This window comes from Physeter macrocephalus, chromosome 14, assembly GCF_002837175.3.
Source record: "Physeter macrocephalus isolate SW-GA chromosome 14, ASM283717v5, whole genome shotgun sequence".
In the NCBI taxonomy this organism is placed as follows: Eukaryota; Metazoa; Chordata; class Mammalia; order Artiodactyla; family Physeteridae; genus Physeter; species Physeter macrocephalus.
Genome location: NC_041227.1, coordinates 100,878,844 through 100,896,626, shown reverse-complemented (window position 1 = coordinate 100,896,626; position 17,783 = coordinate 100,878,844). Strand labels below are relative to the sequence as shown.

At 37.1% G+C, this 17,783-nt stretch overlaps 1 protein-coding gene and 1 non-coding gene across 2 annotated transcripts in view; one reads left to right on the top strand and one right to left on the bottom strand.

Moving 5' to 3' along the window:
* The window catches only part of USP32 (ubiquitin specific peptidase 32), a 207,523-nt gene that overhangs the window by 104,731 nt on the left and 85,009 nt on the right, over positions 1–17,783 (bottom strand). Inside the window, exon 3 of the mRNA XM_024127662.3 lies at positions 2,088–2,193. Within this exon, the coding sequence (XP_023983430.1) occupies positions 2,088–2,193 (106 nt within the window). The remainder of the gene's footprint in view (positions 1–2,087; positions 2,194–17,783) is intronic.
* Positions 7,325–7,429, top strand: LOC112066037 (U6 spliceosomal RNA). The gene has a single exon (XR_002892398.1). It is a non-coding gene; the product is annotated as a U6 spliceosomal RNA (small nuclear RNA).

Here is a 17,783-nt window from a genome sequence, read left to right as displayed (position 1 = left end):
TCTTGGTGGATATTACTTTCATCCTTGTATTGATGAAAAACAGGGGCTCCGAAGATCAAAGAAGAGGCCCAGAGTCATACATATAGTAATTGCTCAAGCTAGCTTTTGGTCTTGGTCTTTCTCCCATGTTTTGCTCTGAGAATCATTAATTATGATAATAGTCAAATTATACTACCTTATTTGATAATAGTCAAATTATACTACTGAATTCCCACTATGTGCCAGACATTGGGGTCAGAGTGTCAGGGACAGAGCAATTCTAGCTGAGTCCTCCCATGTTGTCACTTAAATTTTAACTGTCATCTGACATTTCCCTCTCATCTTCCCTGGAAAATTTTCAATAAAATTTACATTGTTTACTAATATTCTTGTTAAGAGCAGATTTGCCTTGGGGGAGCTCAAAGAAAAGAATGAGGAAACTAAGACATTATAAGTAATTAAATGAATGAATTAAAAATTAAGTAAATAAATGCATATCCTAGGAAACACAGATGGACAATGAACGATCAACTAAGGTTGTCTTCCCTTTCACATTTAGAGGGTAAATGATGCCGTCTCATTGTAATAGAAAATTTCCCTGCTTAGTAGAACTTAAAGGTGCCATCCTCTTCTGGGCTTACATAATTCACCTAATAAAATTCATCTCTGAAGTTAAAAGTAAAACCATTAAAAATAATTAAACCTTTTACCAAGAATTTGTATAAAGTATTATCAAGGGAACTTCTGGTTGTATTTGTGAAGGAAGGCAAGAATAGATTGCTAAATCTATGTCTTCAGAATTATTTTTTAAATAACAGCTTTACTGAAATATAAGGCACGTTCCATAAAATTCACTCTTTTAAAGTGTACAATTCAGTGTTTTTTTAATATATTTACACGGCTGTGCAATCATCACCACTATCTAATTACAGAACATTTTCACCCAAAAGAAACCCCATACTCATTGGCAGTAAGCTCTCCATTTCTCTTTCCCCCTAGCCTCTGGAAACCACTAATCTATATTCTGTCTCTATAAATTTGCCTAATCTGGACATTTCATATGATTGGAACCACATAATGTGTGGCCTATTTTGACTGGCATTTATCACTTAGCATAACGTTTTCAGGTTCATCTATGTTGTAGCATGTATCTGTTGGAGGAGAGCAGAATTTGTTGCCCCCAAATACGTCACTTTGGCTTGACAATTATTTTGAGCTTAAAGGCAATCAAAACCCAGCAGATTCAGAAAAGCTCATTACCTCCCCATCAACAGCCTAAATTTACATTGGAAAAAAGGCCTATACCAGAAAGAGAGTTATTATCAGAGATACTTTATTACCTAAGAAACTAGTATAACAGGGCAACCTTTGTTCTCCAAACATCTCCTCTGCCTTCCTGTGAATGGACTCCCTTCCTCTTGTACCCTCAGATCCCTATCCCTCTCCTTAGCTCAGAATGTTATATAAGCCTCAATTACCTGGCTGCCCTTTGGGTCTCATATTTTTATGGGGCTCCTGTACATACATACAAAATTTGTTTGGTTTTCTCCTGTTAATCTGTCCTATATCAACTTAATTATTAGATCAGCCAAAGAACCTAGAAGGGAAATTTTTTCTGCTCTTACACACTACTTTATTCCTTCTCATTGTTGAGTAATAGTCTACTGTTGGTTATATCACGTTTTGTTTATGCTGAATGCATCAGTTGATGGGCATTAGGGTTGTCACCATTTTGTAACCATTATGAACAGTGTTGTTAGGAACATTTTTTTTTTAATGAATATATGTTTTCAGTTTTCTTGGGTATATACCTAGGAATGAAATTGTGGGATCATATGAAAACTCAGTGATTAACAGTTTGAGAAACTGCCAGTTTTCCAAAGTGGCTTCATTATCTATCTTACACTTACGTGGTATCTAATTGTAATTTGAATTTACACTTCCCAAATAACTACTTATGTTTAACATTTTTTCAAGTGCTTACTGGCTACTTGTATATCTTCTTTGGAGAAACATCACTTCAAATCCTTTGTCATCAAAATTTTGAGGTAGATTATTCTGTACACAGATGTAGTATTTTAACATTTTGAGATAATAAAAGTACTCACATTTTGTTTTCTCTTCATCTCTGCCTCTTGTAAGAAGGACAAGTCCAACTATTAAGTTATTGAAGTGCAGTCCTTTGGATGTTCCACCAAAAGAACAATAAATCACCTAGGAGAAAATGAATGATACAGTCAACTATAGACATTTCAGTTGTCGTGGAATGTGAGGCTGATATCACCTTTAACAAATCTTATCTCCATCTCCAAACAAGGTCCTGGAAAATTTTAGTGCAATGATGTTGTTTCTCCCTCTTCTTCCTCCCTTACACCTTGTTATGGCACTCAGCCAAGAATATACTGTACTTATCCTAAAGTACATATATCACTGGCTCACACACTGAATTTTCTTTCTCTTGGGAGTCCTCATCAAGGTCCAAAAAGATAAGTTCCTCCCCTTCAATAGTCCCAATAATGTGATAAGGATTTCATGCAATTAGACAACTTCCTTCAACCTCTGTTAAACATATACACAAAATTTTGATTTGAAAGATCAACATTCTCTAAGTGAATGTTCAGAAATACAGTGGCAATTATATTGCAATATATAAATGTACCTAATTAACATGTTGTATACCTTAAATTTACACAATGTTATATGTCAAATATATTCAAATTTTAAGTAAAAAAAAACAAGAAAATACAGAAAGACATTTTTATACTCTTAGAATTGAGTATTATGGTAATCAGAAATAAAGAAGAAAAGCTATTCATAAGAAAGGGACAGTAACAGCAATCACATAAATTCATTTATTCAACAATTCTGTGTTGAGTGCCTAGTGTGATAGTGTGATACAACAAACATATATTTGGTCTTCCTCCAGGTTCCTGACACAAGAGCTTCTAAAATCTTTGGAATTCCCAGAGTGATACAGGTGAAAGGAGCATCTTTTGTTATTGATAATACCCCTTTAAACCATACCTGAATTTATGCTAATAAGGTGACTCTTGGTGAGTCCTTACAAAGCTTCAGAATGGGAGCTGGTAGTCAGAGGAACTAAAGATGTGATTAGAGGGTTAGAACTTTCAGCCCCACTTCCCAAAGTCAGGGAAAGGGAGAGGAGCTGAAGATTGAGCTAATCACCAATGGCAAGTGACTTAATCATTCATGCCTATGTAATGGAACTTCTATAAGAACCCCTAAACTACGGGTTTGTTGGTGAACACATCAAGGTGCAAGAAGGTTGGAACATCCAGAAAGGACAAGTAATACTGTGCACCATCACCCTCCCAACTGTCCCCCGCCATCCCATGCATCTTTTTGCATTTGGCTGTTCCTGAGTTATATCCTTTATAATAAACTGGTGATATTAAATAAAGTGCCTTCCTGAGTTCTGTGGGCCATTCTAGCAAATTACTGAATCTCAGAAGGGGGACATGGGAACCCTCGATTTATAGCTGATTGGTCAGAAGTACAGGAGGTCGGGGACCTGCGATTGGCAACTTCTGAAGTGGGGGGGAGACCTGTGGGGTCTGCACTAACTCTGGATAGTTAGTATCAGAACTGAATTGAATTGTAGGACACCCAGTTGGTGTTCAGAGAGTTGGAGAACTGATTGATGTGGGGAAAAAACTCCACACATTTGGCATCGGAAGTGCTGTGTTGTTTAAAAAAGAAAAAAGAAAAAAACCCGACCTAGTATCTGCCATGCAGAATTTGTCATTGAAATACACGATTAAAGATAATTCAAGGAATAAAACTTAAATGGTCAACATATGAAAATACATATTCATTAAATTATATTTATAAATATATTTAATAATACTCTGACAGATGATGCCAAAAACTGTGTGTTTAGTGCCACTGAGAGCAAAAACTAGCATAGGGAGATGGCCCCAAATCAGAATATATAAAACATAAAAAGAACATAAGAAGTATACTTCATAGAATAACTATTTTTAGTTAGCCCCTGAATAACCAGAGGAAGGTAACAGAAAACCCCCTCTATCTCTGATTTTTAAAGCTCCAGACCTTTAAAAATCCCCTACCATTGGGGGAAAGGCAGAATCACTGAGAAAGTCTTGCCCTCCAAGATCCAGAGACATAATGACCCCCTAGAACTGAGACAGAAATAGGACAACAGAGAATGTCCCCCCCGCCCCGGTACCCCTCACCCACCTCTGCCACTGTGCTAGCAAACACTGAGGAATAAATAACAGCAGTCTACTGCCGAAGGAGAGGGAAGAGTATGGAGAGAGATCTTCTCTGTGGTACAGTAACAAAGAGAAAATAAAATCAAAAGTTAAAGATAGAGCAGACATAAGAAATGTCCTCTGGCAAACAGGCCTCTACCCTAAAAAAGGTAACCTTAGTCTGGAATTTGAAGCCTGTAGTGCACTGTGAGTAGCCATAGCAACACAAAAAACCAGCTCAACTACAGACTAAACTGACAACTACTTGTGCTAAAGACCTAGCCAGGCATAAATACTATTTAGCTCAGTCTCTACTGTCCTATATAAAACATCTATCTTTCCACCACAAATTATAAGTCACACAAGGAAGCAGAGAAAAACACCCAAAACCTCACATATTGACAAAGGAAAAACATGTGAATAGAGTTCAATAAAGCTTTGGAATGGCTCAATAGTAAACTCAACAGACTCAAGTTAGAGATTATCCAAATGAAACAGAGGGGGAAAAAATGTGGGGATGGGAGGGAACAAAACAGAAAATCCAAGAGCTGTGAGAAAATATCAAATGATTTAACATACATGTAATTGAAATCCAAGAAGTAAAAGAGAATGGGTCAGAAGAAATATCTGAAGAGATAAAGGCTGAGGATCTTCCAAAACTAATAAAGACACAAAACCACAGATGTAAGTTGTTCAGAGAACAGGTAGGGTAAATCATACTTTTAATCTCCCAAAGCCAACTAGACAAACCATACCCAAACTATTCAAATCAAAAGATAAAAAGAAAATCTTTAAGGCTGCCAGAGGAAAAAAGACGCATTACATTGAGAGAAACATTTCTCATCAAAAACTACATAAGCCAGAAAACAGTGCAATGACATGTTTAAAGCACTAAACGAAAAAAAAAACAAACTGAGAATCCTATACCCAATGAAAATATCTTTGAAAAAGAAAGAAAAACAGACTTTTCCAGGAAAATGAAAACAGAGAAGTCATGGGACTTCCCTGGTGGTCCAGTGGCTAAGACTCTATGCTCCTAATGCAGGGGGCCCGGGTTCCATCCCTGGTCAGGGAACTAGATCCCACATGCTGCAACTAAGAGTTTGCATGCCGCAGCTAAAAGATCCTGCATGCCACAACTGAAGATCCCTCACACTGCAACAAAGATCCCACATGCCGCAACTAAGACCCAGTGCAGCCAAATAAGTAAATAAATAAATATTTTAAAACAAACAAACAAAAACCAGAGAAGTCATTACCAACGAACATGTACTACATAAAAGGGCAAAAGAAAGTAGTACCTCAGGCTGAAGGAAATATGATATCAAACAGATAAATGTATCTACACAAAGAAATAAGAGTAGGAAACAGCATAAATGAAGGTAAATATAAAATTTACTTGTTTCCTAATTTTTAATTGCTCTAAAAGACAACTGGCTGGCTAATGGAATAATAGTAAAATTTTACTTTGCTTATAGCATATGTAAAACACATGACAACAGCACAAAAGATGGGACAGAGAAATTGGAAGTATACTGTTATATACTAAGATATTATACCATGTATCTCAGTCTGTATATTGCCAGTCAGCAAGAAATTAGTTAATCATAGCACTATAGTGTTTAACCCAACATCAACTCCATTGATATTATTATTTATTTATTATTATAAAACAATAGCTAACACACTTAAATGGTTATTACATGGCATATAACTATTGTTGTAAGTGCTTTACCAGTATTAAGCCTCAAGATGATTCCATGAGGAAGACATTACAGGTGTCCCCATTTTATGGCTGAGGAAAACTAGAGCCCAAGGAGATCTAAGTAACTTGTCCAAAGTCATACATCAATGAAGCTGCAAACCTAGATTCCTGAAACTGAACTCTTAACCACTTCACAGTTCTATAGTACAATTATATACATTCTCTAGTATTACATGAAATGAAAGACATCACCAGCAAGATGTATACCATTTGGTGAAATATATTGAAGATTAAGAAATTTCAAACTATCACAAACCCAATCTACAGACACTATGTTTTGGGCATCCCTTTCTCCCCACTTTAACTTGATAATGTGGTCTTTTCACTTTTGATCACTGACTTTAGTACAAAGAGAGCAAAGTAGTAACAGTAAACTTGAGAAAGAAATTTTGGGTAAGGTATGATTTTCAATTTTGCAAGTATTTGTAAAATGTAGAAGATTTTGTTTTGAATTCACCTGGTTGGAATGCTGGAATATACTGGTCCCTCACTCCCAAAATATAACAAACGGCAATAACTTTCCAAAACCACCAAGTTCAAAAGTTCATTTAACAGATGATGAAAGGAGGCCCGGGAAAATCACCACATCGCCTGAAATCTAAGATGTATGCATTTTCCACCTTTTATTAATGTGTCAGAAATCATGCATCTAACATCAAATGTGTAATGTCTTTTTTCACCCTCAAAAAGTTATTTTTAAATCAACAGTCACCTTATAACTGACAATGATTTAACATTAATGAAATATTAAGTGCCATGCTTATTACTATTCACACTGTTTTTAGGATTGAAGAGAGGCATTGTGCACAGGATAGGCAAGGATATTCTGATGCTACTTTTTAAAAGGCACATAAGTGTTAACTTATTACTATAATTTGTTATAAGATCTTTATTTTAAAATCCCTCTAATAATCTTCTTTAGCTATTAAAAAAAAAGAAGAATAGGGACTTCTCTGGTGGTCCAGTGGTTAAGAATCCGCCTCCAATGCAGGGGACGTGGGTTCAATCCCTGGTCGGGGAACTAAGATCCCACATGCCGTGGGACAACTAAGCCTGTGTGCCACAACTACTGAGCTCACGCACCTCAGCTAGAGCCCGTGTGCCGTAAACTACAGATCCCACATGCCTTGGAGCCTGTGCACCACGACTAGAGAAGAGAAAACCTGCACACCACAACTAGAGAGAAGCCCGCATTGCTACAACAAAGATCCCGAGTGCCGCAACTAAGACCCGACGCAGCCAAAGAAATAAAAAAAAAATAGAATTGATTTTTCTAGAAATGTCTAAACAACAACAAACTCTTTGTGCTTTAAAAAAAAAAAAAAAAAAAAAAAGACCTGCTAGTGCTCACTTCAGTAGTGCATACACTAAAACTGAAATGATACAGAGAAGATAACCATGGCCCTTGTGCTAGGATGACATGCAAATTCGTGAAGGGTTCCATACCATGATATCACTTATATGTGGAATCTAAAATATGACACAGGGAATTCCCTGGCAGTACAGTGGTTAGGACTCTGTGCTTTCACTGCTGAGGGCCCAGGTTCAATCTCCCACAAGCCTCGTGGTGTGGCCAAAAAATAAATTTTAAAAATAAACATGACACAAATGAACTTATTTATGAAACAGAAACATACCCACAGGCATGGAGAACAGACTTGTGGTTGCCAGGAGGGGGGATGAGGTGGAGAAGGGATGGATTGGGATTTGGGGATTAGCAGATGCAAACTATTATACATAGAATTGATAAACAACAAGGTCCTACTGTATAGCACAGGGAACTATATTCAATGTCCTGTAAAAGAATATAAAATAGTGTGTGTGTGTGTGTGTGTGTGTGTGTGTGTGTGTGTGTGTGTGTATTGAATCACGTTGCTGTATACCAGAAACTAACACAACATTGTAAATCAACTCTATTTCCATAAAAAAAATTTTTAAATAAAGTTTAAAAACCTGATATACAGTTTATTCTTAATTTGATATGTAAATATTTTATTGTCTATCTCTACAAGATAACTTTAAAATATAACCATAATATCATTATCACAACTAAAAAAAACCTGTCTTCCCAAAATTCATATGTTGAAACCCAGTGTGAGATGGACTTTTGGGAGGTGATTAGGTCACAAGGGCAGAGCCCTCATGAATGGGATCAGTGCTTTTATAAAAGAGGCCTAAGAAGCTCCTTTGCCCCTTCTGCCATGGGTGGACACAGCAAAAAGATGGCCATCTATGACCAGGAAGTGGGCCCTCACCAGACACTGAATCTGCGGGCACCTTAATCTTGGACTTCTCAGCCTCCAGAACTGTGGGAAATAAAATTCCGTTTATAAGCCATCCAGAATATGGTATTCTGTTACAGCAGCCTAAGTGGACTAAGACAAACACTAACAAAAATTCCTTAGTATCATCAAGTATCTAGTCAGTATTCAAATTTCCCCAACTGCCTTATTTTTTTTTTCAACTTGTTTGCTCAACTTGGGATCTAAAATATATAATTGGTTGCTAGTCTCTTAACTCTCTTGAGCTGTAGGTTTTCTTTCTCTCTCCCTCTTCTTCTCACGCCCTGTCTTTTTCATCACAATTTATTTGCTGAAGAAAGCAAGATGTTTGTCCTGTAGAGTTTTCCAAAGTCTGCATTTTGATTATTGTATTGTCTATCCTCTGTATTTCCTGTAAATTGGGAGTTAGATCCAAAAAATTGATCACGTTTAAATTATATTTTTTGGCAAGAACCATCTCCCAGTTGGTGCTACTGTATCTCCATCAGGAGGCACATAATGACTGCTTATCTCTCTTTTTGTGATATTAATAGCCATTAATGATCACTGCCTAGATTCACAAATTCATTAAAGGTTAAAAAAGGCTAGTAATTCTTTTGTTTATTGGCTGAAATATTTCGATAAAGAGAAAATTCTCCTAATCTACTATTTGGTTACCCCGAGATGCATGCACTTTGTATAGAAGAGCCAGAATAAATGTTTGATTCTTTTCCTTCATTAATCAGTTTTTAAAATATGAGTTGGTTTCCCAGCATCTTTCAAAGGTATCTGTGCAGAAAAAAAGAAAATATAGAAGACCTAAGACTGCTATCCTTAGGTCTGCTAGCAAGTTTGGCCCTTGACTGATATCTGTGAACTTGGATTTCAGGAAGATTTCCACCATTCCCTAAATGTTAAATGTGGTTAACTACCTAAACTGTTTATAAAAACAATGTGGCAGGGCTTCCCTGGTGGTGCAGTGGTTAAGAATCCACCTGCCAATGCAGGAGACACGGGTTTGAGCCCTGGTCCCAGAAGATCCCACATGCCACAGAGCAACTAAGCTCGTGTGCCACAACTACTGAGCCTGCACTCTAGAGTCTGCGAGCCACAACTACTGAGCCCGCGTGCTGCAACTACTGAAGCCTGTGCGACCTAGAGCCCACGCTCTGCAATGAGAAGCCACCGCAATGAGAAGGACACGCACCACAACGAAGAGTAGCCCAGAAGATCCCACATGCCACAGAGCAACTAAGCTCGTGTGCCACAACTACTGAGCCTGCACTCTAGAGTCTGCGAGCCACAACTACTGAGCCCGCGTGCTGCAACTACTGAAGCCTGTGCGACCTAGAGCCCACGCTCTGCAATGAGAAGCCACCGCAATGAGAAGGACACGCACCACAACGAAGAGTAGCCCCCGTTCGCCACAACTAGAGAAAGCCCGCGCGCAGCAACGAAGACCCAATGCAGCCAAAAATAATTAAATAAAATAAATAAATTTATTTAAAAAACAAAAACAAAAAACAATGTGGCTTATACTCAACACCTGCTTTCTTTTGGAAGTTTGGAATTTTGGTATGTGATAGGTAGAAAGTACCCAGGTGACCAGCTCCAATAAAAGCCTTGAGCACTGAGTCTCTCTAAAGAGCTTCTCTAGTGGACAACATTTCACACCTGCTGTCACAACTTATTGCCAGAGAAACTGAGTACATCCTGTGCGACTCTACTGGAAGAGGACTCTTAGAAGCTTGCACCTGGTCTCCTCCAGACTTTGCCCCATATTCCTTTCCTCTGCTGATTTTGCTTTGTATCCTTTTGCTATAATAAATCACAATAGTGAGTGTGACTATATGCTCAGTCCTGGGATCCCTTCCTGTTAATCATGAATCTGGGGGTGGTCTTGGAAACCTGTGTCCAAAAGGAGTATTTTTATTTTTTTATTTTGGCTGTGTTGGGTCTTCATTGCTGCGCACACGGGCTTTCTCTAGTTGTGGCTAGTGGGGGCTACTCTTCGTTGTGGTGCACGGGCTTCTCATTGCGGTGGCTTCTCTTGCTGAGGAGCAGGGGCTCTAGGTGTGCAGGCTTCAGTAGTTGTGGCTCACTGGCTCTAGAGCACAAGCTCCGTAGTTGTAGCGCACGGGCTTAGTTGCTCCGTGGCATGCGGGACCTTCCTAGACCAAGGATTGAACCCGTGTCCCCTGCATTGGCAGGTGGATTCTTAACCACTGCGCCACCAGGGAAGTCCCAAAAGGGGTATTTTAAAAAATATATTTGATATGTTTCAATCTTCTTACAATTATCCTTAGTGATGATCAATTTCCCCATTTTTGCCCATCCCTTTGTAGAGGGAGACTCTTCGAATTGGCTCCTGAATCCCTTCTATATGACTCTAAGGAGTGTCTTACACCTTCCTTACTTGCTGGTATGACAAGATGTTCTAAGCTCATTTTATAAATTCCCTGACCCAGACCTAGAATCAGACATTTTTCCAAACAGCCTTGTTCTTTTAAATGGGAAGCTGTATTTAGAGATCACAATCAGGATACTAGTAGTGCTTATTGCCTGGGTATTAGTGACTGTTTCTCAAACTTTTCAGTGGACAGATCTAGGAAAGTAAAACACATCATGAATTTATACTAATACTCCCATATACATGCAATCTTTTCCATTTCATCTCCAACTAATCATTACATTTTGATATCGACTGAATGTTTCAATATTAATAATGTTTCTATGTTCCTTTCTAGAGGACGTCACTGAACTAAGGTAACATGGAAGTAGGATAACGAGAAGATAATTCTAAGCGGTAACTTCAAAAGGGAATCTGAGAGCATAAAGCATGAGAATACTGGGCCTAGATATTTGTAGAAAAGACTTCTGATGCTCTCACAAGGGTAGTTCTCCTTTCTTTGGGGACATAAGGCATGGAGACATTTCCTCATGCTTCTTGCAGCTGAATAGGGCTGTATGACTACTTCTGGCCAAAAGGTTATGGATAGAAATGACAGACACCACTTCTGAGCCATGCACCTAATTGCACAAGACCTCTCCCTAGCATGACTTCCATTACTGCACTACTGATTTATAGATGCTCTTTCTGGTATGTAAGTGCCAAAGATTTGACACTGCCAAACAAAAACACTAATTCAAAAAGATACATGTACCCCAATGTTCATAGCATTATTTACAATAGCCAAGATATGGAAGCAACCTAAGTATCCATTAACAGATGAATGCATAAAGAAGACGTGGGGTGTGTGTGTGTACACATACATATACACAACGGAATACTACTCAGTCATAAAAAAGAATGAAATTTTGCCATCTGCAACAACATGGATGGACTTGGAGGGTATTATGCTAAGTGAAATAAGTCAGAGAAAGACAAATACGGTACGATATCATGTGTGGAATCTAAAACAAACAAAAAAACAAATACGTAGTGCATACAACAGAAAAGAAACAGACTCACAGATATAGAGAACAAACTAGTGGTTACCAGCAGGGAGGAGGAAGAGGGGAGGGGCAAGACAGGGGTAAAGGATTAAGAGATGAAAACTACTATGTATAAAATAAATAAGCTACAAGGATATATTGTACAATACAGGGAATACAGCCAATATTTTATAATGACTATAAATGGAATAAAATCTTTAAAAATTGTGAATCACTATTTCATACACCTGAATCTTATATATATATGTACATCAACTATACCACACACACAAAAAATTCATTAAAAGAAAAAGATCCATTAAAATGTGCACCATTGTCTTATGAATGAGTAACAAATTGAAAATAAACATTTTGGCTTCGGTGCAGGAAAAAAAGAAAAAAGGGGGGAAAATTGACACTGCCTGTAAAGCTGAACCAACAAAAAGAGCTGTCATGGAGAGTCATCCAATTCCATCAACAGGATTTTTATGACTGAAAAATAACCTTATATTATTTGGAGTGATGAAAAACTTTGGAAATAGATAGTGGTGATGACTGGACACAACATAACATGGTGAATGAAATTATTGCCACTGAAACGTGTACTTAAAAATAGTTAAAATGGTAAATTTTATGTTATAAATATTTTACCACAATTAAAACATACTAAAAATAAACAAACATGGGAGAACTTCTACTAACTTAGAACCTGTTTATCACTATCAACTAATAATAAACACCTGATTATACATGATTGTTCAGCACAAATGTTCTCCTTGTTTGTTTAGAAAAGATTTTTTAAATAGACAATTAGTGCCTTAACCTATTAAGTTACTGTTAGAAAGCAGCTTTGAATTTTGTTTCCCACTTTAAAAAACCTGTCTTGTTCCAACCCAAAAGCTTAAAACACCAATTTTTGGAAACACCACTTTTCTGAAACATCAATTTTAGGAAAACAATTATGATTTCTGTGGGGAAATGAACATTGTGGGGAGAAAGGTACAGAGGATTTCATCTGTATAGAAAATGCTTTTATTCTGCTTTATTTCTTTACATTTTTGGTAGATCTTAAATACTGCAATAAATCCTTTAGCGCCTCATACATTACAGACAGCAAATATTTTTTGAATTATTGAGTGCACTTAAGAAAATAGACATTTCAGGGACCTCCCTGGTGGTCCAGTGGTTAAGAATCTGCCTTCCAATGCAGGGGGCGCACTCTAGAGCCCGTACGCCACAACTAGAGAGCCCACATGCTGCAATTACTGAGCCAGCGTGCTCTGGAGCCTGTGCCACAACTAGAGAGAAGCCCATGCTCTGCAACAAAGAGCCCAAGCACCACAATGAAAGACCGCATGTGCCACAACTAAGACCCGATGCAGCCTAATTAATTAATTAATTAAAATAATAAAAAAGAAAATAGACATTTCACTCCACCATCCAGGTTTGTTGGCAGCTAGAGTTCCATTCTGACCAACCTACCAGCAATCTTCCCCACTGCATCTTTTCACTTTCCATTAAAATGCTATCAACCGTAAGAAATTAGGAGTAGATTCATGGGACACATTAATGATTAAAATACACAGGATCCTAGACAATTTTGAAGTTCCTGAACTCCATTTCATTCTTCTGAATGTGAGCCCATTTCAATGTTAAAACCAGACACAGTAGTAGTCTAAGATTCCTATTTTCTTGTATTCCTTATAACCAACCATTTATTTAAGGAAACTTAAGTGATTCTCTGCTCCTTAGGATCAAAAGAACTAATAACATATACCCTTCTGTTAATGTTATCTTAAAGGAAAGATGAAGAGAATAAATTATACAAAGTACAGTCATTTGAGAGTTTTAAAAGATGGGCAATTTTTTCATTCTGTATGTTTTGCTTATTATCTGTCTCTCCTGAAAAAAATGTAAGCCACATGAGGGACAGGGATTTTATCTGATTGTTTACTGCTTTTCAGCACTCACTATTCCTTTTTATATAAATGATATTAGAAAAATACATTTTTAAAGATAATTATAATAGATAAGTCATTTGTTTACTCCTTAAGTAGGGCATTTTAGATCAAATTTATACAGATATCGCTTGTTTTTACTTAAATGATTTTGAAACATATAGAAATCTTAGCAAAATTAATTTTAGACTTGGATTCATCTTATGCTTCAGATTCTCCTACAATGATGTGATGAATGTTTAGTTTTGGAAAAATAAACAGTCTATAGGAACTGGCAAAAGGTCAACTTGACATACCTTTTGTTTTACCATAATATAGTAAGTAACTATTTTCAAGTGAATGAAACAATCCTTTAATCATTGAATATATCAATTCTCACATTTTTCTACTACTATTTTCAAAAAGGACTCAATTCAAATCTCTAGAAAAGTAAATTTTTATGGGCATTTCCTGGCGGTCCAGTGGTTAGGACTCCAAGCTTCCACTGCAGGGGGCCCGGGTTTGATGGGGAACTAAGACCCTGGTAGGGAACTAAGATCCTGCAAGCAGCACGTTGTGGCCAAAAATGAAAATAAAATAAAATAAATGTTGAAAAGTGAATTTTTAAAAAATATACCTTTCCCTTTAAGAGATCACATAAGAAGTAGACCAATTTCCTCATATGCCTAACTATAAAGCTAGCCTAGAAGTTACAAAAAGTTAATTAGCTTCCATGTTACAACAAAGATCATGTTCCAGAAATTTAAAATGGTAAAAGTGATCAAATTAACTAATAAGAATTAAGATAAACATGCTGACTTTATTTAGGAAAGTATTTGACAAGGTCTCATAATAACACATTTTAGATAATATAGTAAATTGTGGACTGAATAATTATAGTTAGGGTCATGCAAATCTGATTGAAAATTATAAACACAAAGAGTGTTGATTAAAAATTCTATACCTTCTTTGGAAAAAAAGGCTATAAAGAAGTGCCAACCTGGGCTTTATATTTTATCATAACTATTAAACACTTTTTACCAGTGATTTGGATTATGACATAGAAGCCATGTGTGTTAACTGTATAAATGACAAAGATGGAAGGAATGGCTAATAAAATAGGTAGCAGAATATAGAATCAAATTCATCTTAGGCAGGGACACTAGGCTAAATGCAACAAGATTAAATGTAATATATTCAGAATTTTTTTAAAACTCAGTATTATACATAGGATAGAAGAACATGATCAAGCTTGGAAAATTTTAGCTAACAAAGCTATGACCTTTCTCCTTAAGCTAAAACAATTTTATGCTGCATGGTAGTGATTAAAGACTTAAATATTCTCCTACTGTTCACTAATCTAATTCCATCTAGAGAGCAGCATGGGATTAACCAGTATGCATATTAACTCTGGTTAAGGAGCAGCAGGGGAAAAGGACTTGTTCATGTGCCTAGAAGGCAAGGTTCCCATTTCCCAATTCAAATAGCTTAATTCCATCGCTGAGGGGTAGCAGATTTCCAATGGGAGTTCTAGTAGTGACAGCAAAAACTTTGGGACCATGATACCGTGCCAAAATCCCCAGTGGCTTCTAGCTCCACCCTTATCTCTAAAACCAGAAATGAGGCTGGGACTAGGTCAGGTGAATATATAGAACGGTTTCAATGCTCCCAAATTTAAAGGAAGTAGAATGAAAAACAAAAATTTCACTGAATTCATGACATCTTATATTTTCAAGGTGATTTGCCACATCGATTTACAACATCCAACACTTAGCAAGACACAAAAACTTCAACAATGTAAAAGAAATGTTACAGAGAAGGATGTTTGAGATAAAACTGACCACTTTTAAAAGTTATTAGTTACAATGGGATATTATTCAGCCATAAAAAGAAATGAAGCTGTAACACATAATACAACATGGATGAATCTTGAAAACATTATGCAAAGGAAATAAGCCACACACAAAAAGACAAATATTGTATGATTTCACATATATGAAATATTTAGAATAGGCAAATTCATAGAGACAGAAAGTGGCTGAAGGTGGGAGGGGTAGGTGGTGTTATTACCACTTAATAAGCACAGAATTTCTGTTTGGGGTGATGAAGACATTTTAGATAAAGATAGTAGTGATAGTTCCATAACACTGTGAATGTAATTAATGCCACTTAAATGTATACTTGAAAATAGTTAAAACAGCAAATTTTGTTATATATATTTTAACACAAACACTATTTGCTCTCTCTCAGCTCAGCAGGCTCCAGCAAAGAAAGTGACTTATTTGAGGCCTGACCTACCTCACTCATCCAGTCCAAATCTATGATGTCATGGAATTACCTAGAAAATTCAAAGATTGACTAGCAAAATCAAACAAAACCCTAACCCAAAAGCAGCCCTTAAAATAACTCACAAGCAGTTTAGTTATTAAGAAACATGGAAATCATTCCCCACTCACAAACTATACCTTGTGGAAAGAACTGTTTGAATACAGAATGCATTTTCTCTCATAATCAATGATCAGATTTCCCTGGCTAACCCCATGAATTCTACCTAAATTATAATGTGGTTAAAATACTGAGTAATTAACAACAATAATTAAAAGAAGACTTTAAAAGTATACAACTGTGAATGTATTCATCTGTATTATGAACTAAATAAGCTTAGGGGCTAGTACAGGAATGCAGTAATTATTTACAAATATTATTTCCAGGGAAACGTGTACACTATGTGGTAAAAAGGAAATAAAAAGACAATATGAATGTCTCAGTCTATCTCTCCTCTCTTTCCTGGTCCCACGCAGTCCCCACTGCTGAGATTATTAAGCAGACAAAAGTAAACTAAAGAAAGAATGAGTAACTGGAGTAGGGGCAGTGCACATTACCAAGTCCCTACATGCCAGAAATGTCCTTGATAATACATCTACCCAAAATCACATTCCCAGAACAGAGACCACCATTCCTCTAAAGAGGGATCGATCAAGCAGGGTAATAACATGACTGGCTATCCTTTGTTCGTGCCTTATTCTCCTGAATCCAGTTCAAGTCAAGAAGTAATCAGCATGAAACTATTATCTATATGCATAACTGAATCACTTTGCTGCACACGAGAAACTAACACAACATAGTAAAGCAACTATACATCAATAAAATAAATTTTGAAAAAAAGAAGTAATGAGTATAGAGCACTCTTTCTGCACATATATACATTGGCTACGGTAATAATAAACCTGGAGGGAAGTCAACAGTGAAACTAAGAGAATACCAGCAAGGTGCTGTCATATGCCGATGGTGCCTTGTAGCTACATTTAAGATTATGTTGGTTCTGGGGACTTCCCTGGTGCTCCAATGGTTGAGAGTCTGCCTTCCAATGCATGGAAAGCGGTTCGATCCCTGGCCAGGGAACTAGGATCCCACATGCCACAGAGCTGCTAGGCCCGCACGCCACAACTACTGAGCCCGTGCACCTCAAATGGAGAGCCTGTGTGCCCCAAACTACAGAGCCCGCGTGCCACATCTACTAGCCCACGTGCTCTGGAGCCCACGTGCCCAAACTAGAGAGAAGCCCACATGCCGCAACGAAAGATCCCACGTGCTGCAACGAAGATCCCGAGTGCCGCAACTAAGACTTGACACAGCCAAAAAAATAAATAAATAAAATAATAAAATAAAATGTAACATGTTTAAGAAAAAAAGAGTATGTGGGCTATAAAATGCCATTTTAAAGAATGGAGATCTTTGTGCCAAGATACTCTTATCTTCCTATTTCTCTCAGTAACCAAAAATACACAGTTAACAAATAAATAGCATTCTGGGATATCTTATCAGGCAAATTTGAGAAACACCACACAAACCCAAACACACATTCATTCTAGGCAACAAAGACAAAAAAGTAGGACTACATCGAGCTACAAAGATTCTGCACAGCAAAGGAAATCAACAACAAAATGAAAAGGCAACCTATACAATGGGAAAAAAATATTTGGAGATTATATATAAGGGGTTAATATCCAAAATATATAAAGAACTCATACAACTCAATAGCAAAGAAAAAAAATCAAACAACCTGGTTTTTAAAAGGACAGAGGGGGCTTCCCTGGTGGCGCGGTGGTTGTGAGTCCGCCTGCCGATGCAGGGGACACGGGTTCGTGCCCCTGTCCGGGAGGATCCCACA